This window comes from Carlito syrichta, unplaced genomic scaffold, assembly GCF_000164805.1.
Source record: "Carlito syrichta isolate Samal-C Ts95f unplaced genomic scaffold, Tarsius_syrichta-2.0.1 Scaffold304390, whole genome shotgun sequence".
Lineage (NCBI taxonomy): Eukaryota > Metazoa > Chordata > Mammalia > Primates > Tarsiidae > Carlito > Carlito syrichta.
Window position 1 is genome coordinate 220,145 of NW_007248486.1, and position 27,659 is coordinate 247,803.

General features: G+C 38.6%; 1 protein-coding gene across 2 annotated transcripts; it reads left to right on the plus strand.

Moving 5' to 3' along the window:
* The first annotated feature begins 15,922 nt into the window (after positions 1 to 15,922).
* On the plus strand, positions 15,923 to 23,874 carry LOC103262218 (zinc finger protein 226). Of its 2 annotated transcripts, XM_021713267.1 has the most exons (5): positions 15,923 to 15,937; positions 18,169 to 18,295; positions 19,510 to 19,602; positions 21,718 to 21,905; positions 22,182 to 23,874. In XM_021713267.1, the coding sequence occupies exons 1-5, from the start codon at positions 15,923 to 15,925 to the stop codon at positions 23,856 to 23,858; spliced, it is 2,100 nt and encodes a 699-aa protein (XP_021568942.1). In that variant the 3' UTR covers positions 23,859 to 23,874. The 2 variants fall into 2 exon arrangements, with proteins under 2 accessions (XP_021568942.1, XP_021568941.1); XM_021713266.1 differs by having other exon boundaries at positions 21,718 to 23,874.
* The last annotated feature ends 3,785 nt before the right edge of the window (positions 23,875 to 27,659 follow it).

The following is a 27,659-nucleotide window of genomic DNA, read 5'->3' on the forward strand; positions in this document are numbered from 1 at the left end:
GACTGCTGCTAGCAGCACTGTCTAGGTAGACAGTCCAAGCCCAAATGCATGTGTGCCTTCTTGTTTCTCTGGGATTATCTTTGATCTTTATCCAATATGTGTGGTTGACTAAATGTCTCCAGGAAAGTCCAGGATGGTACCTGTGTCACTGTTCCGAGGCCTGTGGCCAATACCACTTGTAAGAGGGAATCCTGGTGAGCAGATCTCTCCTACTGGTGGCACAATATTTCTTTTGCATAATTATATGATATTGGGCTACCAGAATGGAGCTGACTCATGTATTTTGGGTGACTTACACTTATGTAAGACATAAAGAATTCACTCACTGTACCTTCTTTGGGTCCGTGAACCTTATAATACAGTTTCAAATGAAAATATTTGTATTTTTGGGCAGAGTGGCTCATGCCTATAATTCCAGCACTTTGGGAAGCACAGGCAAGAGGATTGTGTGAGCCCAGGGATGTGAGACCAGCCTGGGCAACTTGGCAAGACCTCATCTCTATAATAAGTTAAAAAAACAAACAAAAAAAACCTGAGCTCGGTGGCTCAGCCTATAATCCCAGCACTTTGGGAGGCTGAAGCGAGTGGATTGCCTGAGCCTTCAGGTTCAAGATCAGTCTGGGAAACTTGGCAATACCTCATCTCTATAATAAGTCAAAAATTAGCCGGCTGTGGTAGTGTGCACCTGTAGTTGTGGCTACTTGGAAGGATCCCTGGAACCCAGCAAGTCGACGCTGGGCTGGCCATGAATATGACACTGCCCTCCAGCCTGGGCTACAGAGTGAGATTTCAATTCAAAAAATAAATAAAAATAAATAAATAAAAAATTAGCTGAGCGTGGTGGTACGTGCCTATAGTTCCAGCTACTTAGAAAGCTGAGGTGCAAGGATCACCTCAGCCCAACAGATTGAGGCTGTGATGGCTGTGTGTGCGCCACTGTACTACAGACTGGGTGACGGAGTGAGACTCCAACTCAAAAAAAAAAAAAGAAAACATTTGTATTAATGTTTCTGCTTTGTAGACTTGTGCTGAACAGCTTCTTGAGCTTTCACCTTATATATTCTTGTAATTTGATTGCAAAATATTTATTAGATATTGACATTGTCAAACATTTTATCAGGTAATTATTACATTCAAGACATTGGGCTTTGGGTGTAACATGTAGGTAATCTACATCCCCCTTAAGTAGTACTATTTTTCTCCGTATACTGGTACTTTAAAATGGGGGCTTCAAGAGATTAAGTTGCTCAACATCAAAGAGCTCAATATGAACTCGCGTGTGCCCAGCTGACTTCAGATCCTGAAAGGTTAAACACTAGGCTATACTGCCTCCTTCATGTGTAGGGATTAAACTGCAAGCCTGTATATTTCCCTTTTATATGATTCTGACTTTTAAAACCATGTTAATGTTTCACATAACTCAAAAAATAAGCAATATACCCAAGAAAAAGCTTGTAAACAAATAAATAAATGAAACGTATCTCAAATGCGCATAACCATGTTGAAAAGGGCTAACAAAAAGAATGACTCAGTAAACTTTAGATCACGGTATTTGGAGTTTATGAGGGAGGACCCCCAAAAACCGGAATTTATTAAAAATTGCGTATGCTTATATGTTTAAACTTCAGTCACCTTCAAAGTACTCTCCATTTGATGCAATATACTTATCAAGGTGCATTTTCTACTGCTCAAAATAGTCTTTGAACTCATCCATTTTGATGCCTTTTAGTGCTTCTGCCATTTTTTTTCCCACTTCATCCACATCGACAAAACATTTCCCTTTGAGGTCTTTTTTTTTTTTTTTATAATCAGGAAAACACAAGTTCCTTGGGATGAGATGGGGTAAATAAGGAGGGTGGGGCATGGGTCAAAAACTGTTGAACACTCAGTGGCAAAGGCAGGTGCACTTGTAAATCACCCATCAAGAAGTGGGCAAATCTGTTGAAAGAATCCTCAAAAAAATTTCACTGAAACCTCTCACAACCTCTCACAACAGTGCTAGCTGGTACACTGATGCCGATGGGTTCCTAGAACACTTACCTAGCGGTGGAAGCCTGTACTACAAGGGGCCTGCCTTCCAAAACATAATTTCATTATTTTTTGTGTCCCTCCCTTGTATGTCCTGAGGTTAAGTACTAAAAGAACTCTAAATAGTTCGGGTACAGGGGTTAAAGCCTATAATCCCAGCACTTTGGGAGACCGAGGTGAGAGGATTGCCTGAGCCCCCAGGTTCAAGAACAGCCTGGGCAACATGGCGAGACCTCATCTCTACAATAAATCCAAAAATTAGCTGGACATGGTAGCGCGCTCCTGTAGTTCCAGCTACTTGGAAGGCTGAGGTGGAAGGATTGCCTGAGCCTAGCAGGTTGATGCTGGGGTGGTCATGAGCATACCACTGCACTCTGACCTGGGTGACAGAGTGAGACACCGACTCAAAAAAAAAAAAAAAACTCTAAGTAAATATCAACTATTGAAGATCAGTTTTCCTTTTCCCCAAAGGTATGAGTTAGAAATTCTGAAACTACTTTCTTTGTATTCTTTTTTTTTATTATTATAAAGATGTGCTATACAATTCAGGGTTAGTTATATAAACGTTGATTATTCAGGTACTTTTGTTGATGAGGTATGTCCCCCCCCAGCAGTTTCCCTCAACTGCCAATCCCACCCCCCCCGACAATTTCCCACTACTGCCAATTGCTTTCTTATAGTATTATAATTGTTCAAGATCTGCTTATGAGTGAGAACATAAGGTACTCTATTGTTTCTGTGATAGATCACTGAGTATGATTGACTCTAAATCCATCCAAGTTGCTGCAAAGTCCATATGTTTCTCCTTCTTTATGGCTGTGTAATATTCCGTTGTGTATATGTACCACATTTTTTAAAATCCAGTCCAGCTTCGATGGATCTTTGTATTCTAATTGAGCAAATAAGTAAATTTATCATTGCTGGATAATAGTTACCAACATGTAAATGAGGAAGTATTGAGAAATTCCTGTAGAGATGGATTTGAATTGATGGGATCTGTATATGAACTCGTGTTTTGTTTTTTTCTTTTTCCTTTTTAGCTAGGGAATAGTACAAATGCAGTTCCCTACTACCACAAATTATGCAGCTGAGTACCACATTTTTGAAAATCACAGGGTTCAGCATATCCTGAGTGCAATGAATGAGCCTTATCTTTGTGAACCTGATTCACAGTTTCAAAATATATACAGGTAGGTGTTTGTAGAAGTAGATATAGATGTGTGTGGGTGTGCACACACACACACACACACACACACACACAGTTATATACACATGTGATATATGTAAGCATGTATATTCACATAGCTATTTCCTACCTCTAGCCTCTTAATTGACCTAAATCTAACAATCTCCTAGCACCGAGATCTTTATTTCTAAATACTGTACTACAACAAAAGTTATCACTTCTTGAAGAAATGATTGATTTCAGGGCTGAAGATAGAAAGTACAAGATGAATCTGGAACACTGCTCAGCTAGAAGGTAGGAATGAATTATGGAACGTGTAAAAAGGCAGAACCTTCAGCTTGAAAAGATTCCCATGGGCCAAAACTGAACAATTTTACCATCAAATAATGATCATAATTGAATATGAAGAAAGAGTGGGAGAGAAGAAAGGAGGAAGAGCGCTCTCTTATAGTAGAATGTCAACCTATAAATGTAGAAAAAATGACATAATTAAAAATGGTCACTTGGCAACCATCATAGTAAGAACTACCTATGACAAGAATTGCTAGTGAATTATAAAAACTATTGGTTGAAAATTAAAGAGAGTCAGGATGCTACATAGTTCAAGATATCTCTTCACAAAGTATTATTAATTATGAAGGGATGCAGTAGTTTTATGCTATGGTTTGAATGTGTCCCCTCCAAGATTCAGGTGTTGCCACTGTGATAGTATTAAGAGGTGGGGCCTTTAGGAGGTAGAGAGCCATGAAGGCCCCTCCTGGTGAATGGGATCAAGACCCTAAAAGAGGCATCACAGCAGAGTTTGCTTCTTTCCTGCCCTTCTGCCTTCTGTCATGTGAGGACAATGTTCTTCCCCTCTGGAGGATGCAACCGTCACTAGACAATGAAGTCTGCTGGTATCTTGATCTTGGCCTTCTCAGCCTCCAGAGCTATGAGAAAAGAAATTTCTGTTCTTTATAAGTTAGTCTCAGGTACTTTGTTACAGGAGCACAAGATAGACTAAGATAGTTTACCATGGAGAAGTCTTGTGAACACCACCTTAGCTTAGAGATCAAAGTTAACATTATCAATATTAGAATAAATCTACACTGTAGGCCTCCTGATATGATGTATTGAGAAGGACACAATAAAACTTCTGTATTATTACTGCCTAAAATATTCAATTAAATCTAATAATAAGAAATCATCAAACCCAAATTAAAAGTCTTTTACTTTGCAATTATCCAACTACAAGGAGAAAAACTGATAAAAGGTCCCAGCTGTACTCCAAATTCTGTCAACACATTTGTCTTGAACTCCTGACCTCAAGCAGTCCTCCCACCTTGACCTCCCAAAGTGCTGGGATTACATGCATAAGTCACTGTACCCGATATGAAAACCTGTCAACACATTTGTGCAGAGGCCAGTCTTTCCATGGTTTGCTCCCAGTCAACAGCAGGGATCCCAGGGCAGGCCCATTCTTAGAGGCCAGGAATCCTCTGCCCAATGAATTTTTTCCAAGGAGACTCTGACAGCCTAAAAAACTTTACTTAGATTACATGACAGTCCAGGGTGATTCACCAAATCTTTCTTCCCAAACTTCTTCACTCAGGATCAGACTTTCACTAGGTTCTCATGATTCTCCCAGTATTTCGCAGCTCCCTGTCATTTTCTCTTACAGATGTTTTCCCTAACAGAAATATTTGTTCATTAAAGTATGTTCTTAAAGCATCTTGGCATTCATTACTTGAACGACCAGGACAGACCCAACACCCTAAAAATACCTTTGATTTCATTCCAGGAACCTCCCTTTACCTATCGCTGCCACTAGCTTATAATGGTGTAGAACCATATAGCCTGTTTTGCACTTTAGAAAAATGGATTCATACAATATGTCCTATTTTGTGTCTTACTTCATTCTCAACATTATATCCAAGACATTCGTCTATATTGCTGGGAGTGAATGACTTTGATTCACTTTCATTGGTGGATATCATTGCAGTGTGTAAACATACCATAATCTATTTATTCATTCTATTTTTGATGGACATTAGGTAGTTTCCAATTATTGTTTATCACAATTAGTATTGATATTAACAATATAGAACATATGTTGTGCTTAATGTACAATACATTTGTGGAATATCTATAAATGGAGCCAAAGGGTTATAAGGTATGAATATGTTAAACTTTAATAGATACATATAGAGTATTTCAAAGTAGTTATACCAATTTACACTCCAACTGATTATATGCAAGTGTTAGTATCTTTGCCACTTTTCCCCCAGTCTTTTAAATTTTAGGCTTTCTGATTAGAATGTACTGGTATTACATAACAATTGAATTTGCATATCCCTTATGACTAATAGAGTTTAGTATCTTTTCATATTATTGGCTACTTTGACATCTTCTTTTCTAAACTATTTACTCAAGTCCTTTGCCCCATTTGTGTTTAGTTGCCTGTCATTTTCTTTTTTGATTTGAAGACTTCTACCTATGAATCATGTAATTGGTATATGTTTTCAAAATATCTCTCACTTTCTGCCTTTCACGAAACGTTGATTCACAAACAATTACTTTCGCAAAGCATTAATAGTGTGTTTTGATTAACAGTGGTTCTTAAAAATAGTCAAATTTTTCAGTTTTTTCAGTTTTTAATTTTTGGGACTTGTTTAGGAAAATTTTCCTGCTCCAAAGTTAAAAAGTCATACACTTTTACATTTCTTTTCTAGAGCATTATCATTTGCTTTCCAAATTTAAATCTAAAGTCTTTCTGGAATTTGTATTTTTGTATTCTGTGAGACAGTAATCAATATTTCTTCCCATATGGTTATCTAAGAACTACATATTGACAAGGCCTCTTTTTTGTTTCTACCATAGTGTTTTCTTTTTTAGACATCAAGTTATAGTGTCTTTATTTCAATATGAATTTTGACTTCATTTTCTTTGGTTAATTGTCTCTCCTTGATCAAACACCAGACTATCTTAGATATTACAGACTTATAATAAGATTTAATATCTACTAATGTAAGCCATCCCTCTTATTATTATTTCAGATTATATTGATTTTTCTTAGTTCTTTGGCTTTCCACATATTTATGATCATCTCACCAATTTCCAGAAAAAAATTCTGATATTTTGTCAGGCTTGGATTGATTCTATAGATCATTTGGGAAGTGTTGGCATCTTTGTAATATAGAATCTTCAAGCCATGAATGCCAATATTTATTTTTAATCATTTGAATTACAGATGGTGAAAAATAAGGTGGATTACAACATAATATATATGTAAATTGACTTCAGAAGATTTAAAGGATTTACATAAGAAAGACAAGTCTGAGTGTTAATTGTTAAAAGGTAGAAATATATATTTTGCCTTAGAATTTTTAAAAGCACATGAATTAAAAATTTATTGGTTTTATTATCATATAATTAAAGGTTTCCATTCAATGAAGGACACAGTAGATTCATTTCAAAAATATGTGCTTATTCCGGCTCATGCCTGTAATCCCTGCACTTTGGGAGGTTGAAGTGGGAGATTGAAGACAATCCTGGACAATATAGTGAGATCCTATCTCTACAAAAAAATAAAAATAGAAAAAAAATTAGCTGGGCATTGTGGTATGCATCCGTAGTCCCAGCTATTTGGGAGGCTGAGGTGAAAGGATCACTGTGGAGCTCGAGAGCTCGAGGCTATGGTGAACTGTGATCATGCCACTGAACTCCAGCCTTAGTAACAGAGACTGTCTTTACAAAAAAAAAGGAAAGAAAGCAAGCAAGCAAGCTAATATGCTCAATCAGGATAGTTGTAACTTCTAAAGCTGTCAAGGTATTACTAATCAGAATATATAATAGAAATGAGAAAGAAAATATAGCATCCACAATAGAAAATAGGATAAATGATATAAGGAGACATAAATTAGACTAGTGAACATTTGAAAAAGTGATCAAATTTATTATAAATCATAGAAAACTGAAACAACAAAATACTACTATACACTGAATACTCTAGCAAAACTTAAAATGACAAATCATCCAAATGAAGGGGAGGAGGTAGTTACACAAAACTCATTGCAACTCTTGGTAATGTAGGCTTGTTTAGCCATTCTGGATGGCAATCTGGAAAATATTATTAAATGAGAGTATACACATAGGGTGCAAAAAAATATTCACTCTTGATTATGTATTCTGAAGAAATTTTCATATGGGTCCATAGCAGACATGTCTGAACATATTTTTTATTTTATTTATTTATCTATTTATTTTTGACTTGGAGTCTCACTCTATCACCCAGGCTGTAGGACAGTGGCATGCTCTTGGCCACTGCAGCCTCGACCTTCTGGGCTCAGGTGATCCTTCAGCCTTAGCCTTCCAAGTAGCTGGAACTACAGGCAAGCAGCACATGCCTGGCTAATTTTGGGGGGGGATTTATTGTAGAGATGCGGTCTCGCCAAGTTGCCCAGGCTGGTCTCAAACCTGCAGGCTCAGGCAGTGTTCTCACCTTGGCCTCCCAAAGTGCTGGGATTGTAGGTGTGAGCCACTGTGCCTGGCCTGAACATATTTTTTTAAATGTTTCATTGTTATTGGCAATGGGAAGTATAAAATGTTGAATACAGAACATGGAATTCTGTAAAATAAATAGATAGGTGAATGATGTAAAAATATACTCCTAAATGAAGAAAGTAAACAGAATAAATTTTATGATACAATATTATTTATATAAATTAAAAAATATTTTAATTGCACACATTTTGCAATAGAGCATGCCCAAAAGGAAACATCAAACAAATCAGAATGTTTGCTGATGCAGTGGCAAAGGGAGTGGAGTTTGCCATAGGAAAACAAAAGTTAGTAAATAATTTATGTTATCATAGTTTATCATACTATATCCAGGATATCAATTTACTTATAGTAGAAAATCTGTGTCTTCCCTGTATACCATATGTTGCCTTAAGCCAGGCATAGTTCTTAGAGGATATTTCCCACAAAGAGTTTGGAACATAAAAATATTAAAGATCTTGTAATTATTGTTCCATTGGCTTACAGTTTTTTGTTTTGTTTTGTTTTGCTTTTTGAGTTGGAGTCTCACTCTGTTGCCCAGACTGGATGGAGTGCAGTGGCCGCTCCCGGCCACCGCAGGCTTGACCTGCTGGGCTCCAGCGATCCTTCCACCTCAGCCTTCCAAGTAGCTGGAACTACAGGCGTGCGCTACCACACCCAGCTAATTTTTTGATTTATTGTAGAGATGAGTTCTCACCAAGTTGCCCAGGCAGGTCTTGAACCCGCGGGCTCAGGCAATTCACTCACCTCAGCCTCCCAAGGCGTGGGATTACAGGCTGAGCCACTGAGCCCGGCAGCTTACAGTTTTTAATATTGCAGATGTAATCAACCAAATCAGAATTATGACATATGTAGGTAAAATGTGATTTTTCATTAATTCAAAGACATGCAATAAAGAAAAGAAGAGGACACTGTAATGGAACTAATGCCACTTAATATTCATATAAATCAAATGTGCGGGTCTTCTTTTAGGTCTAGTTTCAAAAAGTGTCTCCCAAAAAGATATCTTTAAGACAATTAAGGAATTTTTCAAACAGGACTTGGGTATAATTTGTTAATAAATATTTTTGCTTTTCTTAAATGAATAATTACATCATGTGTTTAGGCCTTTAAAAAATGTTCTGTCAGAGATGAATACTAAAGTGCTTATATGCAAAATGACATATCTGGTTCTGCTTTAAAACATTCTAGACAAAATAAAACTTGAGAATGGGCTAGAGGATATAAGCAATCCTAGCCAGTACAAGAAAGTAAGAAAAATATACAGAAAGCATGCATATTGGAAAGGAAGAAACAAAACTGTCATTATTTACAATTGACATATTTACATGTATAGAAAATCCAGAAGAATGTGCATACAACTTATTAAAATTGATAGGTAAATTTGGCAAGTTTGCTGGATACAAGATCCGATACAATTAGATAAGAAGTGGTCATTATCAGCATTCTCTTCTCAATACCAATCTGAAAGGTGATATTTTCATCATTTAATTATTGATTGTTATATAAGCTTATTGTAGTTTTGCTTTTTTTATAGAAATATATACATTTCACTTAAATTTACAAATAACTATTATAAAGTTCACAATATTCTCTCATAAATTTCAGTGATGTGCTTCATATTTTTGGCCTTAGCAATTTTTCCTCTTTGTCTTTTTTTCTTGGTTATTTTTTTCCAGTTTTATCAGTTAATGGTTTTATCCATAGGTTGTTTTTTTGGTGTGTGTGATGAGGGGGGCACTCATTTTGCTTATTTTGTATTTTATTAATATACTTCTATCTTTATTATTTTCTTCCATCTATTTTCTTTGGTTTTGATGTTCACTTGTGAACTTCCTCAGATGGCTGTTTTCCTCATTTATTTTCAGCCCTTCTATTTTAATATATGTATTTAAGGCTCAACATTTCCCTCTATACATGTGAGTTTGCATCTTTCTTTTTATGGTTCTCTCAATTTTTGCTTTATAAAATATGAACTGATTAGCTTTTGGTAACTTGAAACTTTTATCATTATGAAGTGTCTCTTAGTATGTCAAGTACTACTTTTTTTGTTGTTGTTAAGTTTTCAAACAAAGTTTATTAGAGAAAGGAGAGAAAATAAAGGGAGACATGCCAGAGATGGTGGCATGGGCAAGAGAAACTGCCTACTTTCTTTCTTAAAGTTCACTTGGGGAAATTCAGTATCACAAATTTCAAAATTATACAAATAATTAAAGGCCTAGGATAATGGTATCTTTCTCCAGAGAGGATTTTTATTTGCTTTTGTGAGAGTCAGAAGATGCTAAGAAAACATATCCACATTTGTGCAATATAGAGACATTTAGTTTCAGTCCCTACCAAAGAAGTCCCTTTTATCCTTACTCCTATGGTGAAGCTCTTTGGGGTTTACCAAAAAGCCTCTGTGTTAGGCAGTGAACTTACAAAGGGCAGAGGGGGTGGTGCAAAAAACCTGGCCCTTTGTACAGGCTTCCCCCACTAAATAAGTGTTCTAGGAACCCATTGGCATCAGTGTACCAGCAAGCGTTGTTAAATGCTGTGTTCACTTCAGTGAATTTTTTTTTGGAGATTCAATGCATTTGTCCATTTCATGATGGATGATTTACCAGTGCACCTGTCCACACCACACTGAGTGTTCAGCAATTTTTGACCAAAAAGGCATGACGCCCATGCTCCATCCTCCTTATTCACCTGACTCCCCCCCCACCCCCGCGACTGTTTTTTTCGTTGTTTCCCTGGATGAAAAAGGCCTCAAAGGGAAACGTTTTGCCAAGTGTGGAAACGTGTGGAAGAGGTGAAACAAAACACGGCAAAAGCACTAAAAGGCATCAGAATCGACGAATTCAAAAACTGTTTTGAGCAGTGGAAAAGTGTCTTGATGGGTGTATTGCATCAAACGGAGAGTACTTGGAAAGTGACTGAAGTTTAAATATGTAAGAATAAATACACAATTTTTTATAGGTTAATATGGGGGTTTTATTGGACCCCCCCCCCCAGACTCCTTGATTATGTCTTAATCCATTTGGATTGCTATAACAAAAACCATAAACTGGTAGTTTATAAACAACAAGCAGGCTGGGAAATCCGAGTTCAAATCGCCAGCATATTTGTTGTCTGGTGAGGGCCCACTTTCTGGTCCTTCTGATAGAGACCCCACATAGTTGAATGGGCAAAGGAGCCCCTCAGGCCACTTTTGTGAGAGGATGAATCCTATTCATGAGCGCTCTTCCCTCATGATCTAATCACCTGCCAAAGGCTTCACCTCCTAATACCATCAGCTTGGGTCACCTCCTAATACCATCAGCTTGGGGGTTAAGATTTCAACATATGAAGGGTGGGGCCACAAATATTCAGACCACAGCTGTGTCTAAAAATAAATGAGGGATTCTGGGAAGTGAAAACGAGATGGTCAGGGTAGTTGGACACCTACGCATCAGGGGCCTTGGACATGGGGAAGTGAAGACCAGGAGGGAGGTATAGTCCCGTCTCTCCTTCCCCTACACCCCTGCCCTGTATTCTGTGACTTGTAGTCCAGAGCTCTGTTTAGTCTCACATACTTAAGCCACAAAAAGGCAAGGCTATAAATGGTCTCCCCGCGGAATTCTGGGAAATGTAGGTTCAACAGCTCCGTGCCGTGGCAGGCACTTCCGGCTCAAGGAAGGCCTTCCTGGGGCATTCTGGGAAGTGTAGTCCAGACTCCCGGTAGTCGCAGGCACTTCCGCCGCAGGAAGACGAGGTAGCAGCCATCTTTTCCCCGGTTTTGGTGGTTAAGGTCAGCTCCTTAGGAACCTTTCAAACTTCCCCGAAATGCGCTTGCGGCCAACTGCTGCCAGTCTTTCGTTTGGGGAGGAAAAGGAGGAGCGACTAAGAGCGGAGGTTTGAGGGGTGAGGGCGCCGTTTTGCGTTTCCCTGGGCGGAGCTGCTTTCGTTGGGGGTGTGCCGCCTGGGAGCGGCCCGGGAGTTGCTTCGCCGGGTCTGAGGGTCTCCCGGGCTCTCCGCTTCCCGACCCGACTACCCCACCTATGACCACCCCTCTGCTTCATAGGATTTCGCACTGGGCGAGTTAGTTAACTCCTCTGTGCCTTCGTTTGCTGTTCTGTAAAAGGAAGGTAAAAGAAATACCTTCCTAATACAATGTTGTGAGAAAAAAACGAGATAATACAGAAAGCTTAAAACTCTGGCTTCTCACATGGATTATCAATACTACTATAATTCTCCTAGAAGTGCTCGTTTCGCAGTGAGCTTCTGCGAGCCCGAGAGCTGGATTGTCCCTGACTCCTGACGTTTTTAGGAAGGAGAGGGTTGCTTCTAGCAGATACTGGGGGACGTCACCAGTTTATCGGAGATATAGACACACTCCTGTTGTTTCACAGCCTTTCCTTCCCTTGACCTGACTTCTCAAAAAGCACTGCACGAGGAGACAGCAGAGCCCCACATGAGTAAGACTTGTCATCCTTCTTCTACAAAGATATTCACGTAAATCAGAGACTGTGTGGGTCGTGTACTTGGGTGTAGAAAGTGATGACATTTAGCGTTAGTTTCTTTGGGGACTGTTAGTACACTGCAGTGCTACTCAAACGGTGTGGTCCATGTACCGGCAGCATTGGCATCACTTGGGTAGAAATGCTTATTCTTGAACCTTATGCAAGACCTTCTGATTGAAGATTTTTGCAAATGGGACCCAAGAATCCATATTCCAACAAGAATCCAGTATAATTCCTTTACAGGTTATAGTTTGAGAGCTCAGGAAAGGGTATTTTTGTTGTTGTTGTTGTTATTGGAATGTCACTCTGTAACCCAGGCTGGAGTGCAGTGGCATCCTCATCGCTCAGGCGATCCTTCTGCCTCAGCCTTCCAAGGAACTGGAACTACAGACCAGCGCCACCATACCCAGCTAATTTTTTGGTTTATTGTAGAGACGAGGTCTCACCAAGTTGCCCAGGCTGGTCTCGAACCTGTGGGCTTAGGCAGTCCTCTCACCTCGGCCTCCCAAATTACTGGGATTATAGACGTGAGCCACTGTGCCCGGCAAGGAAAGGGTCTTATCTGGAAACTCAGGCCTATAAAACTGGCCCTGCTGTATGTCACAGATAAAACTGAACTGACCATGCTAGAACTCAATCCAGTGATTTTTTTTTTCCTTCCCTCTAAATATTGTTGACTGTCAAATCTCTTTGCAAAATCATGACATACATGAGCAGAAGGCAGCTGGCAAATCTAGAGTCAAAACGGAGGGACTTAGAAGTCCTGAAGATATATTTCTCCCAAGCTTTGGGGAGTAGATTCATTACCTTCTTTTGTAATGGAGGACTTTTACCTGAAGTGGGAAGATCGACTACTAGTTACTGGGTTTGTTTTTGTTTTTGTTTTTGTTTTGAGTCTGAGTAGCACACTCGCCCAGGTTGGAGTGCGGCTGCACACTCATGGCTGCCATAGCCTTGACTTCCTGGGTTCAGGTAATCCTTCTACGTCAGCCTTCCAAGTAGCTGGAACTACAGGTGTGTGCTACCACACCTAGCTAACTTTTTGATTTATTATAGAGACAAGGTCTTGCCAAGTTGCCCAGGTTGTTCTGGAACCCCTGGGTTCAGGCAGTTCTCTCACCTCCACCTCCAAAAGTCCTGGGATTACAGGCGTGAGCCACTGCACCTGGCTTAGTTACTGTTAATTATTTTTTATTTTGTTGCCATAGTTGTTGTCATCGTCATCATTACTATTGTTATTATTACTGTGTCTATTTCCTGATTTACTTAACTTTTATTTTTATAGTTTTAAACTTACAGAAAAGTTGCAAAAAAAAGTGTAAGGAACTCTCATATGCTTTTAACCCAGATTCACCAATTGTTTACATTCTCCTTATTTACTCTGTCAATGAACTGATACCACTAAGAACATGCCTGTAATCAAAGACAGTTAAGTTTGTTTTAGCTTGCTTCAGCAAAGAAGCCCACACACCACAGGGAATCATGAATGGGATGTCTTAGGCAATTAGGAGGGGCTGGCTATAGGGTTTTGGCTTGTCTTAGCTGAGTTAGGGAGAGTTTTAGGCTGTGACAGTTTGTTCTGGATTGGATATGGTCAAGAAACAGAAGCAGTTTGATGACTGATTATTGTAATAACTTTTATATAGGAGGTGAGCGAAACAAAAGGAAATTGAAACTGTCACTGGCAACAAAGTCGTCACTCATATTACCCAGGAGCGGTGGTTATTTGGTTATTTTTGTCATTGTAGAATGTATGTCTCTGTATTACAGACAGTCTTATTCTGTCTTGTTCACCACGGTCACTGAGTAGCCCTGTCTGGTTCTTGCTGATAAATTGAAAACACCAGGTTCTAGCTGTTGCTGCCATTAGCTCTCAGACCTTTTTTTTCCCTCCCTCTCTCTCTTTCACAACTTGGTCATACTTACATTTTGGTTTGCTTTTGTTGTTATTTTTGCTGAGCATTTGTGAGCAAGCTTAGGGACAGTGATCAAAATGAAATTAAGGCCAGGCATAGGGGCTCATGCCTGTAATCTCGTCACTTTGGGAAGCCAAGACAGGAGGATCACCTGAGCCCAGGAGTTTGAGAACAGCATGGGAAACTAGGTAAGACTTCATCTCTACAAAAAATTTTAAAAATTAGCTGGACATGGTGGCACGTGCCTATAGTCCCCGTTATCAAGAGGCTGAGGCAGAAGAATTGCCTGAGCCTGGGAAGTCAGAACTGTGAGCCGTGATCATGTCACTGGACTTCAGCCTGGGTGATAGAGTCAGACTCCAATTCAAAAAACCTCCCAAAATTAGTTACACTGATACCTTACTGTTATCTAACCCACAGTTCATATTTAAATTTGTTCAGTTTTCCTAATAATGTCTTTGAGAGCAATTATTCACACCCCTAGGTCAGGGTTCAGTCTAATTGCATACAGTGCACTTAGTTTTTGTGTCATTAGTCACTTTTAATCTAGAATGATTCCTCAGGCTTTATTTTTCTTTTGTATCAGTGAATTATTTTGTAAAATGTTCCTATTTTGGGGGGGTTTATTTGATATTTGTTCATGTTAAATTGAGGCTACGCATTATCAGCAGAGATGACATAGAAGTGGTAAGGCATCTCCAGTGCATCATAGGAGAAGTCACATGTTGGTTTATGGGCTTGTCCTGCTTTGTGGTCTCACCTTTGTTCTTTTGGTTAAGGTGTCTGCCAGATTATCTTTTTTCTTTTTGCAATTAATACTTTGAGACTATTTGCTACCTTATTCCTCACCAAACTTTCACTGATTTTTAGCATCTATTGATGATTTTCTAATTGTCGTTCATTCTGCATTTATTCGCTTATGTGTTTTTTAATATAGAAAGAACTTTCTGCTCTCACCCATTTTATTATGCATTTCTTATAAAAATATGGACTCAGATGCCTGCCTTTTTCATTTAAATTAGGCATGAATTGTCAAAATGTTGCTTTTTTAAAAAAATTGCAAGATCTTAGGTTTTATTGGCTTGATGTTAAGGTAGCAAATTATTAGAAAGATGAGATTTTTCAAAAGTTATAAGATACTCTCACATGACAGAGCAACAGCTATGAATTCTAGGTGTCTTGTAATATTCTATTGGTGGAAATTACATTTTTAAGGATAATTTCAAGCTGTAGACTATCATGTTCTACTGCAGTTGCAAAGAAATAAGAAACCTGACAGCATTCTAAGAGTTTTCTACTTTGCAGCAATTGATACTGTTATTCTCTCTTACTTGTAGATGACAGAAATGAGGCAAAGAGATGCTAATAATTTTCCCAGGGTGACAGTAGTGAGTAACTGTGCCAGAATTTTAGCCCCCATACACGGGAATTCCAGAGGCTTCTCTTACTTTTATTGTCTCTATTTAGACCATACCTAGAATTAGAATTACTACTGTGGTATTACAAGCACACTGGTGATTGGGCCACTGTGTATGGTTGTTCCCTGAACTATTGCTACTAAAAGGGGTAAGATGGATATTAGGGATACATGTTACATTTTGCTCATAAGCCATGCGTAGCTGCAACCACACCAAGGAACAAGCACCTTTGCTAATTCACAAGAAGCAGCCACATGGCTTAACCACATATTTGCCCAGTTTCCATTGACTTCTCTCTTCTTTCCTATTTCTGCCTTCTTAGAACTCTGCACTTCCCAGAAAGAATAATTAAAAATGAGTATGTTCAAGGTGAGTAGAACTTGCTTTTCTTGTTATTAAAAATGTCATTTTTAGGCTGAGTGCAGTGGCTCATGCCTATAATCGCAGCACTTTGGGAGGCCGAGTTGAGAAGATTGCTTGAGCCTAGGAGTTTATTTATTATGCATGTCTTATAAATTCCTGAGACTAGTCTGGACAACATAGTGAAACCTTGTCTCTAAAATAATAATAATAATAATACAAAATAAAAATGCCATTTTAGTACTTAGAGATGGGATACAGGTGTTTCTCCTTCAAGACTAATCAAAGCATTTGAGAACTTGTTGAGTATGCCTTGTGTTTGTTTTGTTTTGTTTACGTTCAACTGGTTTGGGTTTAAATTTTATTTCATCATTTTTATTTTACAAATAAAGGTAGAAAAAATTAAAAATGGAAACATCTTTTATTCTGCTATTTCCCTGCTTGCAATTTGACTGCTTTTATATTCCTGTAATTTCTTCATTGTATGTACTTGTAATTATATGCTTGCATTCATAACTAGATGCAATTTTAAATTGTGTTTTTAAATTTTAATACTATGTAGTACTCATTTTTATTGTTAATATAATATTCTCATCAGATTTATGTGCCCTATTTTAAACCATTCTCTGTCAATAGCCATTTAGTTAATGATTTTTGCTGTTTTAGAAACTATAGTGGCAGTTTTCCTGCATTTTACTTTTTCTGAAAAAAATCAATTTTGAAAAATACTGCCGTTTAAAATTCTTAACATAGTAGGTATTCAGAATTGAAAAGCTATGTTTTGTATGTGGTATGTTGGATTATTTTGTTTTGTTTTTTGAGTCAGAGACACATTCTATTGCCCAGACTGGAGTGCGGTGGCATGCTCACCATCACCACGGCCTCAATCTGCTGGGCTCAGGTGATCCTTCCACCTCAGCCTTCCAAGTAGCTGGAACTACAGGGATACGCCACTATGTCCATCTACTTTTTTTTTTTTTTTAAATTGTAGAGACGAGGTCTCACCAAGTTGCCCAGGCTGGTCTCGAACTCTTGTGCTCAGGCAGTCCTCTTGCCTCGGCCTCCCAGAGTGCTGGGATTATAGGCGTGAGCCACTATACCTGGCCTTCAGTGTATTTTGATAGATTATTCAAAATGGCACAGTGCATCAGGATTTAATTGCTTTTTCACACAGAAAAACTAGTTAGACTTTTTTTCCCCTAAAAGAGCTAGATTCTGTCTTCCCCGTGTCTCAGTCATGTTGTGTGTGTTTTTTACCTTTAACTGCTTTTTAAAATAAAGTAATATGTAACCTTAGTTTAAAGTCTAGTGGTACTAGAGGACTTATCAGGCATGTGTACTCTGTACACCACAAAGCAACTGTATGAGGAGATACTTGGTTTCATTTTAAGCATAAAAAGAAACATTAGGAACTTATTCAAGTTCACATAGAAAACCAAGGATCTGGAGTCAAGATATTATATTCAAGTGAAAGATTAAGACAGAAGGAAAGACAGTCTTTCATTCAGACGTCTGGCTTGCCTTTAGATTTATTTCCACATATAACTCTACTCTTCACCTGGCTCTGACTTCAGTGGGAAGGCAGGTGTTCCCAAACACTGTTGGGACTAAATTGGTAAACATTTCTGGAGAAATTGGCAATATTACTTAAAAAGTAAAACCTTTTCATTTTGGCTGGGTGCAGTGGCTCAAGTCCATAATCCCAGCATTTTGGGAGGTTGGGGCGAGAGGACTGCCTGAGCCTGCGGGTTCAAGACCAGCCTGGGCAACATGGTGAGACCTCGTCTCTACAGTAAATAAAAAAAAAATTAGTTGGGTGTGGTAGCATGCACCTGTAGTTTCTGCTACTTGGAAGGCTGAGGCAGAAGGATCGCCGGAGCCCAGCAGGTTGACGCTGGTGTGGCGGTGAGCATGCTACTGCACTACACCCTGGCAAGGGAGTGAGACTCCAACTCAAAAAAACAAAACAAAACAAAAAAACCTTTTAGTTTCAGGATGTAACAGTTGGACTTCTACAGGTTTGCTTATAACAGTATTCGCTGAGAGCACTAGGTAAATATAAAGGTTTCTTTTTCATAGCAGAACTTTTGGTAAAGCCGAGAAACATTGGCAAGATAGAATGAGAAGGGCTGGGAATTATACTACAGATGGCTCAGAATCCATCCTCCCCACGTTTTCTCTGTTGTCTCTCTTCTAGAGGAAATTGTTTGTAAGATTGAGGTCATGTGTTTTTGTTGTAGGAAGCAGTGACCTTCAAGGACGTGGCTGTGGCCTTCACCGAGGAGGAGCTGGGGCTGCTGGACTCTGCCCAGAGGAAGCTGTACCGAGATGTGATGGTGGAGAACTTCAGGAACCTGCTCTCCGTGGGTGAGGACAGACTCCCTCTTGAATGTCTTTGGACCTTGGAGTTTTAAGACTTTGAGGCTTTTAAAATGTTTCCCTGAGTATGGGGATCTGACATTCCTAATTCCTATGGCATGCAGAGACATGGGGACCTGGGATGTTTCTGGTCTTTCTGAACAGGATATGTTAGGTCTTTTTCATTTGTATTTTATAAAAGAACTGTAAATGGACACAATACTGTTATACCTTATCTACTCTTTTTCAGATTTTATGTTTGCCCCATTAGTGAATTATAAAACCAATTTATTGAATTCCACCAGCAATTTTTTTTTCTTGAGTTGAGGCCTCACCCTGTTGCCCAGGCTGGAGTACAGTGGCATGATCACTGCTCACCACAGCTTTGACTTCCTGGGCTCTGGTGATCCTTTCACCTCAACCTCCTGAATAGGTAGAACTACTGGTATGCGCCACCACTCCCAGCTCTTTTTTTGTAGAGACAAGTTTTTGCCATCTTGCCCTGACTGGTTTCAAACCCCTGGGCTCAAGCAATCCTCTCACCTTGCAAATTGCTGGGATTGCAGGTATGAGCCACCACACCTGGACCCTCTAGCAATTTTTAATGAAAAAAAATAGGGTAAGGCCAGGCACTTTGGGAGGCCCAGACGAGAGAATTGCCTGAGCCATGGGTTTGTGAATAGCCTGGGCAACTTGGTGAGACCTCATCTCTACAATAAGTCAAAAAATTAGCCGGGCTTGGTGGCATGTGCCTATAGTTCCAGCTACTTGGAAGGCTGAGGTAGAAGGATCAACTGAGCCCAGGGGGTTGAGGCTGCGGTGGCCATGAGCGTGCTACTGCACTCCAGCCTGGGCAAAACAGTGAGACTCCAACTCAAAAAAAAAAAATGGGTAGAAAATATCAGAGCTTCTTAGGAAGAATGAAACACACTGCAGCAAAAATTCTGGCCAATTGCATGAGTGGTATGAGAGCTGATGAAAAGAGATTAAGGAAAACAAGTATTAATTACAAAAAGGTTATTTAAACTTCATTTTCATAGTATATATTTATGCATGTGTGTCTGCATCATGAAGTAAATGGTGTTTCTTTAATGGGTCATGATTTAAATAAAAGTTTGAAAACACTGCTTTCAATGTCTTGAATATGCAGTTGTAACTCAGATTTCCAATGTATTTTAACTCTTGTGTGTTCATTTTCAACTTGTGACCTTGAATTTTCACAGGACATTTACCCTTCAAACGCGATATATCACATGTAGAAAGAGAAGAGCAGCTTTGGATGATGAAGGCAACAAACCAAAGAGAGAGAAATTTAGGTAAGAAGCAAACAATTGTTAGTTTTTATAGTTAACTAGCCCTCTGTTTTGCTTCTCACCATCCCTGTTTCCATCACTTGGTCCAAATTATCACATTTCTGTTCTGAATTATTACAACATCCTTTGTATTAGTTGCCCTGCTCCTACCTCCCGCTCCTGTTCTTTAAGTGACGGCCAAAGTAATCATTTGTGACTTTAGGTCAGACTATGTTGTTCCCCGGCTCAAAATTCTCTTATGGTTTATTTTAACTTAGATTAAAAATCACTTCAAGTGGCTGACAGAATCCTGCGTGGTCTGCTCTTTGTACCCCACTGCCTCTGTGAATACATCTCCTACACTCTCCCTCTTGCTTGGTGTATGCCAGCCGCATTGTCCTTATTGTTGAGTTTTAGACCTGCCAAGGTTGTGTCTGCCTCACAGCACTTTATATGTTCTTTTTTTTTTGCCAAAACATTCTTTCATCTGTAATCCGCCTGGCCCCTTCTTTATTTCATTCAGGCTTCTGCTCAGTTTTAATATCATAGGAGTCCTTCCCTAATCACCCTGTTGAGAAAAACAATCCTCTTTTTACCCTCTGTGCCCTGCCTTATTTTGTGTGTAAGCATTGATCATCACCTCATGTAATGTTTTTGTTTACTTATCACTTATGTTTCCTTGCTGGAGTGTAATTTTCAGGAGTGGAGGTATTTTCTGCACATGGCAGAGGCACTGTAAATATTAGTTGAATAAATAAGTGAGTTAATGGATATGGAAATCTGTCTTCTATGGAGATGACTAATAGGAAGTAAACAAATCAGAGTAAATGAGGAGTATTACAAAATATTTTTGTTTTCCAATAAATTCCTCACTTAATTTTAATTTCTCAGGCGCCAATTCTAATGTCTCTGCTCTGTGTGTGTGTGTGTTTGCCTGTCTTTACAAGTTGACTTTTATCTTAGAGAACCTATAGTACTGTAAGTGTAAGCAACATGCTTTCTGTGTGACTTTCTTTGAGCAGTTTTAGCAGAGCATATTCATTTGGGGAGGAAATTTTTCTTTTTTAAAATTTCAAATAAAGTTTATTAGAGAAAGAAGGGAGAAAAGAAACGAAGATATGCCAGAGTTGGCACAGGCGAAAGAAACCGCCAGAAATATTTTCTAATTAGAATTCTTACATCTATTTCTTAGGCACTCCCCATTGGAGGAAATAAAATTCTATTTCCTTATCCTTGATATCAGGGAAGAAAAAGTTTCAGAAAATAGCCAGCTCATGAGAGTTAACCTTTCCCTTAAAAGATTTGCCCAGCTGCATCCCATTTGCTTCTTCCGAAGTCCACATTCATAAAAAGAAATAGATCTTACATTGTTATTAATATATCTACAGACATGTTGTGTAGGTTTAAATGTATGACTTTAGAAGACATTTTATGTAATGATACCATTATTTTGTGTGATGATTCTATGATAGTGTCTTATCTGTTTTTTCAAATACTTATCATAAGCTATTACATTTATTTCACAGTTCACTAATAGATTGCATCTGTCAATTTGGAAAACATTCTTGTTAAAGGCAAATGCATTTAAATGTTCTTACTTTGCTTTCAAAGAGATAGCATTTTTCCCTAGCCTCTGAATTTTGACTCTTAGAGAGACACAGTACAAAAACCTCAGAAGGATGTGGTGCTAGGTCTTCAAGCTTCTCTTTCACTCCAAGTGATTTTTATTACCTTTGATTTTGTCCTTAGCATTAACTCCTTTGCGGTACCCCTATTTCAGATACAGTGATTCAACTTTCAGCAAAACTGAATTTGCAGTTCTTTTTTGTGTTTCAGTTACTTTATTTGTAAAAAGCTCTTTTGCTTCTATTGCTTGGCTCAATCTTAAACTTGGATTTAGAGTTATATAGAATCTCATAAATAAAACTGGAGTTCATCTATACATGTGTTTTTTTAGTAGATGGGAAATAAGTGGACTACCTTTTGGTTTCTGTCAGTATATAAACCAGAAAACTTTGTATGTGGAAAAAAAATAAGCTGAACTATTCTCAGGTCTCATACTGTGTCCTAAGCGTGAAATCTTTACTCCTTGAACAAAAGTTTCACTTGTCTATATCTCTGAATTCTTTGTCCTTACAGGAGAGAACAGTCAAAATGAGTTAAGGACTGTTCAAGACAGAGGATCAAATGAAGAGCTTTCCTGCTGGAAAATCTGGCATCAAATTGCAAATGATTTAACAAGATATCAAGGCTCTATGATAAATAATTCTCAGTTTCACAAGCAAAGAGATTCTCCCTGCCAGGTAGAGGCAGGGCTATCTATTCAAGTTTCTGAAGATGAGAACTATACAGTAAATCATAAAGTAGATGATTCTAATGGTACTGGAAATCCTGAGTATACAACTTTGAGAACCCAGGATTCTTGGAGGAAAGCTTTCCTAACTGAGTCACAGAATTATCAGAAGAGAGATCAAGTTTTTATGAAAACTAAGCTATGTCAGTGTAAACAGGGTGTTGATCAAATCAGAGCACACAAAAATGAAAAATTCTATAGCCCCAATGATTATGGGAAAGATGGCATGAAGATTTCAACATTTGATCAGAATAGCGTGACTCACGCAGGACAGAAACCTTACCAGTGTGATGAGTATACAAAAACCTTCAATGATAGTTTTGATTTTCATCAGCATATACAATCAGGAGAGAAGTCTCTTACATGTGTCAAGTGTGGAAAAGGCTTCTGTTTTAATTCAGTTCTACCTGTTCATCAGAGAGTTCACATGGGAGAAAAACTTAAGTGTAACAAGTATAGTAAGGAATTCAGTCAGAGCTCACATCTACAGACCCATCGGAAAGCCTACATGATAGAGAAACCATACAAATGTAAGCAGTGTGGCAAAAGTTTCGGTCGTAGATCAGCACTAAATGTTCATTGCAAGGTCCACACAGGAGAGAAACCCTATAATTGTGAGGAGTGTGGGAGGGCCTTCAGTCAGGCCTCTCATCTTCAAGATCACCAGAGACTTCACACTGGGGAGAAACCATTCAAATGTGATGCCTGTGGTAAGAGCTTCAGTCGGAATTCACATCTTCAATCCCATCAGAGAGTTCATACAGGAGAGAAACCATACAAATGTGAGGAATGTGGGAAGGGCTTCATTTGTAGCTCAAATCTTTACATTCATCAGAGGGTTCACACAGGAGAAAAACCCTATAAATGTGAGGAATGTGGTAAAGGCTTTAGTCGGCCTTCAAGTCTTCAGGCCCATCAGGGAGTCCACACTGGAGAAAAATCATTCATATGTACTGTGTGTGGGAAAGGCTTTACTTTGAGTTCAAATCTACAAGCCCATCAGAGAGTCCACACTGGAGAGAAACCTTACAAATGTGAAGAATGTGGGAAGAGCTTCAGGAGGAACTCCCATTATCAAGTTCATCTAGTGGTCCACACAGGAGAGAAACCCTATAAATGTGAGGTATGTGGGAAGGGCTTCAGTCAAAGTTCATATCTTCAAATCCATCAGAAGGCTCACAGTGTAGAGAAACCCTATAAATGTGAGGAGTGTGGGCAGGGCTTTAATCAGAGCTCACGACTTCAGATTCACCAACTGGTCCATACTGGTGAGAAACCATACAAATGTGAAGAGTGTGGGAAGGGATTCAGTCGCAGAGCAGATCTTAAAATTCACTGCAGGATCCACACAGGAGAGAAACCATATAATTGTGAGGAGTGTGGGAAGGTCTTCAGGCAGGCCTCAAATCTTTTGGCCCATCAGAGAGTCCACAGTGGAGAAAAACCATTCAAATGTGAAGAATGTGGGAAGAACTTTGGTCGGAGTGCACATCTTCAAGCCCATCAAAAAGTCCACACTGGAGAAAAGCCATATAAATGTGAGGAGTGTGGGAAGGGCTTCAAGTGGAGCTTGAATCTTGACATGCATCAGAGGGTACACACGGGAGAGAAACCATATAAGTGTGAGGAGTGTGGTAAGTACTTCAGTCAGGCCTCAAGTCTTCAACTTCATCAGAGTGTGCACACTGGAGAGAAACCATACAAATGTGATGTGTGTGGTAAAGTCTTCAGTCGGTCTTCACAACTACAGTCTCATCAGAGAGTTCACACAGGGGAAAAACCTTACAAATGTGAGATATGTGGTAAGAGTTTCAGTTGGCGATCAAATCTTACAATTCATCACAGAATCCATGTTGGTGATAAGTCCTATAAAAGTAATAGGGGTGGTAAGAACATCAGAGAATTCACACAGGAAAAAATTCTATAAAGTGATTTTTTTTGAAGACTCGTGTCATTTGAATTTTTCCAGTCATCAAGTCTCTAAAGAAAAAATTCATTTAAGTCAGTGTTTCAGCCATAGCTCTTCATGTCTCAGTGGTCTAGAGACCACATAGCCGAGACACTTGTAACTGGCATAATAAGGCCTTCTTCAATCAGAATCTTGACCTTCATAAAATGTTATTTAGAAGAGAGACATTAGAAAGGATGTCTTACCAGGCCTCTTACAAAAGTATGATGGTCATGCCAAAATTATTCTAGTTTACTAGAATGTTGACTCCATAAAGGAGGAGACTTTGTTTCCGACTGAATCTACATAATGTACTTCATAGGTACTCAACATTTGTTAATACATGGGAAATAAATATATGAGAGTTGTGTTGAGATCACCTCTAGAGTATCATAAATTTGTATTCACTACAGGAAACCTGAAAATAGCCTTAATAAAATTAATGCAGGGAGACAAAGTGTTGAAATACAAAAACCACTCAGTACTAAATTCTCCAATATTAATTTGGCATTGTCCTATTACGATTAGCTCCTGTCCTGCCTTAGCCTCTCTAGTCAAGTTGGGTCCTATCTTCTGGGCTTTTCTAGTGTTCTATTGGTTTTGTACAGTATAGGTTCAATTATCTTTTATAACATAATTTTGTTAATCTTGCAATAACAGGAAAGAACATACTACACTTGATTATTTTTTCAGCACTTAAGGCAAAAGTTTAAATGTCAGGAAGAGTTACTGATGACAAATGTTTCTTAGTAAATGCTGAATTGATCATTTTTTTATTCTCCACATTTTCATTCATGCTTTGCCTTGATTGCCTTCGGAGGGCTTTAGCATTACTTTGATCAAAACTTCTTAAGTTGAGGCTCTTTACAGTAGATTACTTTTGTCAAACTCTCTATCTTCTTTTTCCTGTCCTGAGGGAAGAAAAAGAATTAAAAAGTATGTATTTATTGGAGTTTAATAAGTTTCATCACATTAATTATTGAGGTATGACTGCCTTTCATACTTTTCTATAGCAGTGGGAGTGGAAAAAATAACTCTTGCAAGAGGATTTGGTATATATCAGAATATAGAATATGTATCCTTTGCTCTGAAATTCAGAGTAGGAATTTATGACTAGGAGATTCAAGTAGAAAAAATGGTTAGCACATTGATGTTGCAGGATTTTGTGCAAGTGGAAATAATTTTGTATGTACTCCTACAGTAACGCAGACCTGTGAAAATTATGGCCAAGATTTATGAAAGTAGGAGAACATAACAGTTTAATGTAGTTTAGGAACATCACATACCTTAATCAAACTCATTTGTGTCTGTGTGAGTGTGAATAGTGCATCCAATCGTGTGTGACAGGCTATTTACTGTTATGTAAACAGTAGTGAGGTGAATCTGCAGGGTTTTTTCCTCACACTTCTGCCATTTTAAATTTTCAGTGAGCATCCATTTAACAGTAAAATAGTTATAATAACAAATATTAAAACTGCAAAATGTAATTTGGAAAATTACTAAGAACATATTAATCCCTTATAGTTCAAGAATCATCTGTCGTCATATGGCATATGAGGCATAAATCCATGCAGCCTAGGGTGTTTTAGTGTAATTCTAGCAGTAGGAATTAATGCATCCTAATTCTTGTCAAACTTCCTCACTGGCTGAAAAAATAGCCCAGGACACTGACTTGTCCTTTTAAGTGCTTGCCTGATGGGGAAACTGGCTGGATTTTTCCAGGCACTTTGTAGGAAGGAAAATTTTGAGCTGTGTAAAAGAATGATTTAAAAAACTAGAGTAACAGTGAGAGGGCAAATTCTGAAGATAAGAGAATGGAAATACCTGAGTTTTGGGGATAAAATTTAATAAAGATTTCTAAGGAAAAGATGTTCATAGGGAGGGAACAGCATGATGCCAGTGAAGACTAATGATGGGAACAAGCAGTTTAAACAGGATTGAATACCACTTCTTTTTTCCTTAGGCTTTTTTGTGATGTGTAAAGCTTATTTAGTTAAAGGGCTTTTCTAAGCAAAGGATGTATCCGTGTGAGGCGGATAAAATTTCCTGTGCTTGGATTACAATTCCTGTGGTTTCCTGGACCACACTTTCACATGCTAAGTATGTAAAGTACATAGTACTTCAGATTAAAAATTTTGGGCCTTTGTTGTTTAGTTTGCTCTTAGATATTAGAACAGTCCACCAACTCTGAAGGTCATTTGTTTAGTGGATTAAGCCAAGGGTTGACAAACTACCTCATGTTAGCCAAATCCAGCCCACTGCCTTTAAAGCTTTATTAGAATACAGCAATGTCCATTCTTTTTTGTATTGTTTATAGCTGCTTTCTCTCTACAGTAACAGAGTTCAGTAGTTGTGACAGACACAAAATGATTTGCTTTCTAGCACTTTATAGAAAAAGTTGGCCAACCCCTATGTTAAACCAAAATAATTTGTCTACCCTAACTGAAAAGACCACAGGTAGAGTAGGACTTAGACTGCTTCAGTCAAGATTCCAGGAGAGTTTCCTTTTTATTTTCGTACCTGCTCTTCTGGTTTACTTTGGTGTTTGGGTTAGTCTAAAGATGGCCTTAGCAATTGAGGACTGCCTATTACTTTTTCACAGCCAATGGAAGGGACATTTTCTTTCATTTGTAGTGTTAGGTAATTTATTACTCTCAATATTCGTTGTGTCTCCCACCTTGATTCTCATGTACACTCAAGACTAAACTTGTAGCTGTGTATCCAGTTCCCTTAGCCTTTATGTACTATTGTTTCACCTCTCACTTGCCATCATGGGCTCGACTTCTGCATTTTTGGGGCCTTCTGGGAAATTTTCCTATCTTAGCTTTGAGATTGGCTGCATATTAACATTTTGAGGGACTTGTTACATGTTTGCTTTTGAAAAAAGGGACAAAGTCAAATTCAGTCATTGAATGACAACACACTACATTCACAACTTTGTATGGTCTCTTATGTCACAGGGCAGCTCTGGGAAGGATTGGAATCTTCAAAATTTGGGATAGGGATATGTGGACAGATTCCAACAAAGTTGACTTAGCTGAACCACCTTTGCCATTTCTCTCTGAGGTCAGTCTCTCCCTGCCTGAGGAACCTGTGATGACCTGAGATAGTTTTCTTGCAAGAGATTATAGATCCTCAATACTTGCCTCCACTACTTCCTCATTTTTCTAGATCAACAATGAGACTCAAGTCCTTGCAGGCAATGGGGTTTGGAGTTATCAAGTAGCAAGTATGACCATGTGGAGATAGTATACTATCCAAAATAAGAATTTGTCATCTAACTTATATCACTAGCAACCTAAGAAATATATGGTTGTAGATCCTAAGGGTATTGAAGCAGCTAGAAATATTATTATACCAGGATCAAAGTAAAAGTAATATTTATATCTGGTATAAAATGATGAATTATCCTGGATTTGTTGATATGGCTACACGAAACAGTGATTTCAGACTCTGCAGTAGCTTGAGAATCTGGAAATGCCTTCAACAGTTTGCTCATTTGAGTAACTGAAACTTGGATGCAAAGTTAGCCTACCCATAAGTCAAAATGCCAGAACTTTGTAAGTTTGTTATGGAACAGTTTGACTTGGCATGACTGACATTCTGGACTGGATAGCTCTGTTGTTGGGGGATGCCCTGTGCATTGTAGGATGTCTAGCTGCATCCCTGGACTCTAGCCACTAGTAGCACATGTGTGTGCACAAACACACAATGGTTACAACAGGCAAAAGTGTCTCCCAACACTGCCAAATGCCCCTTGGGAAACAAAATTGCCCCCAA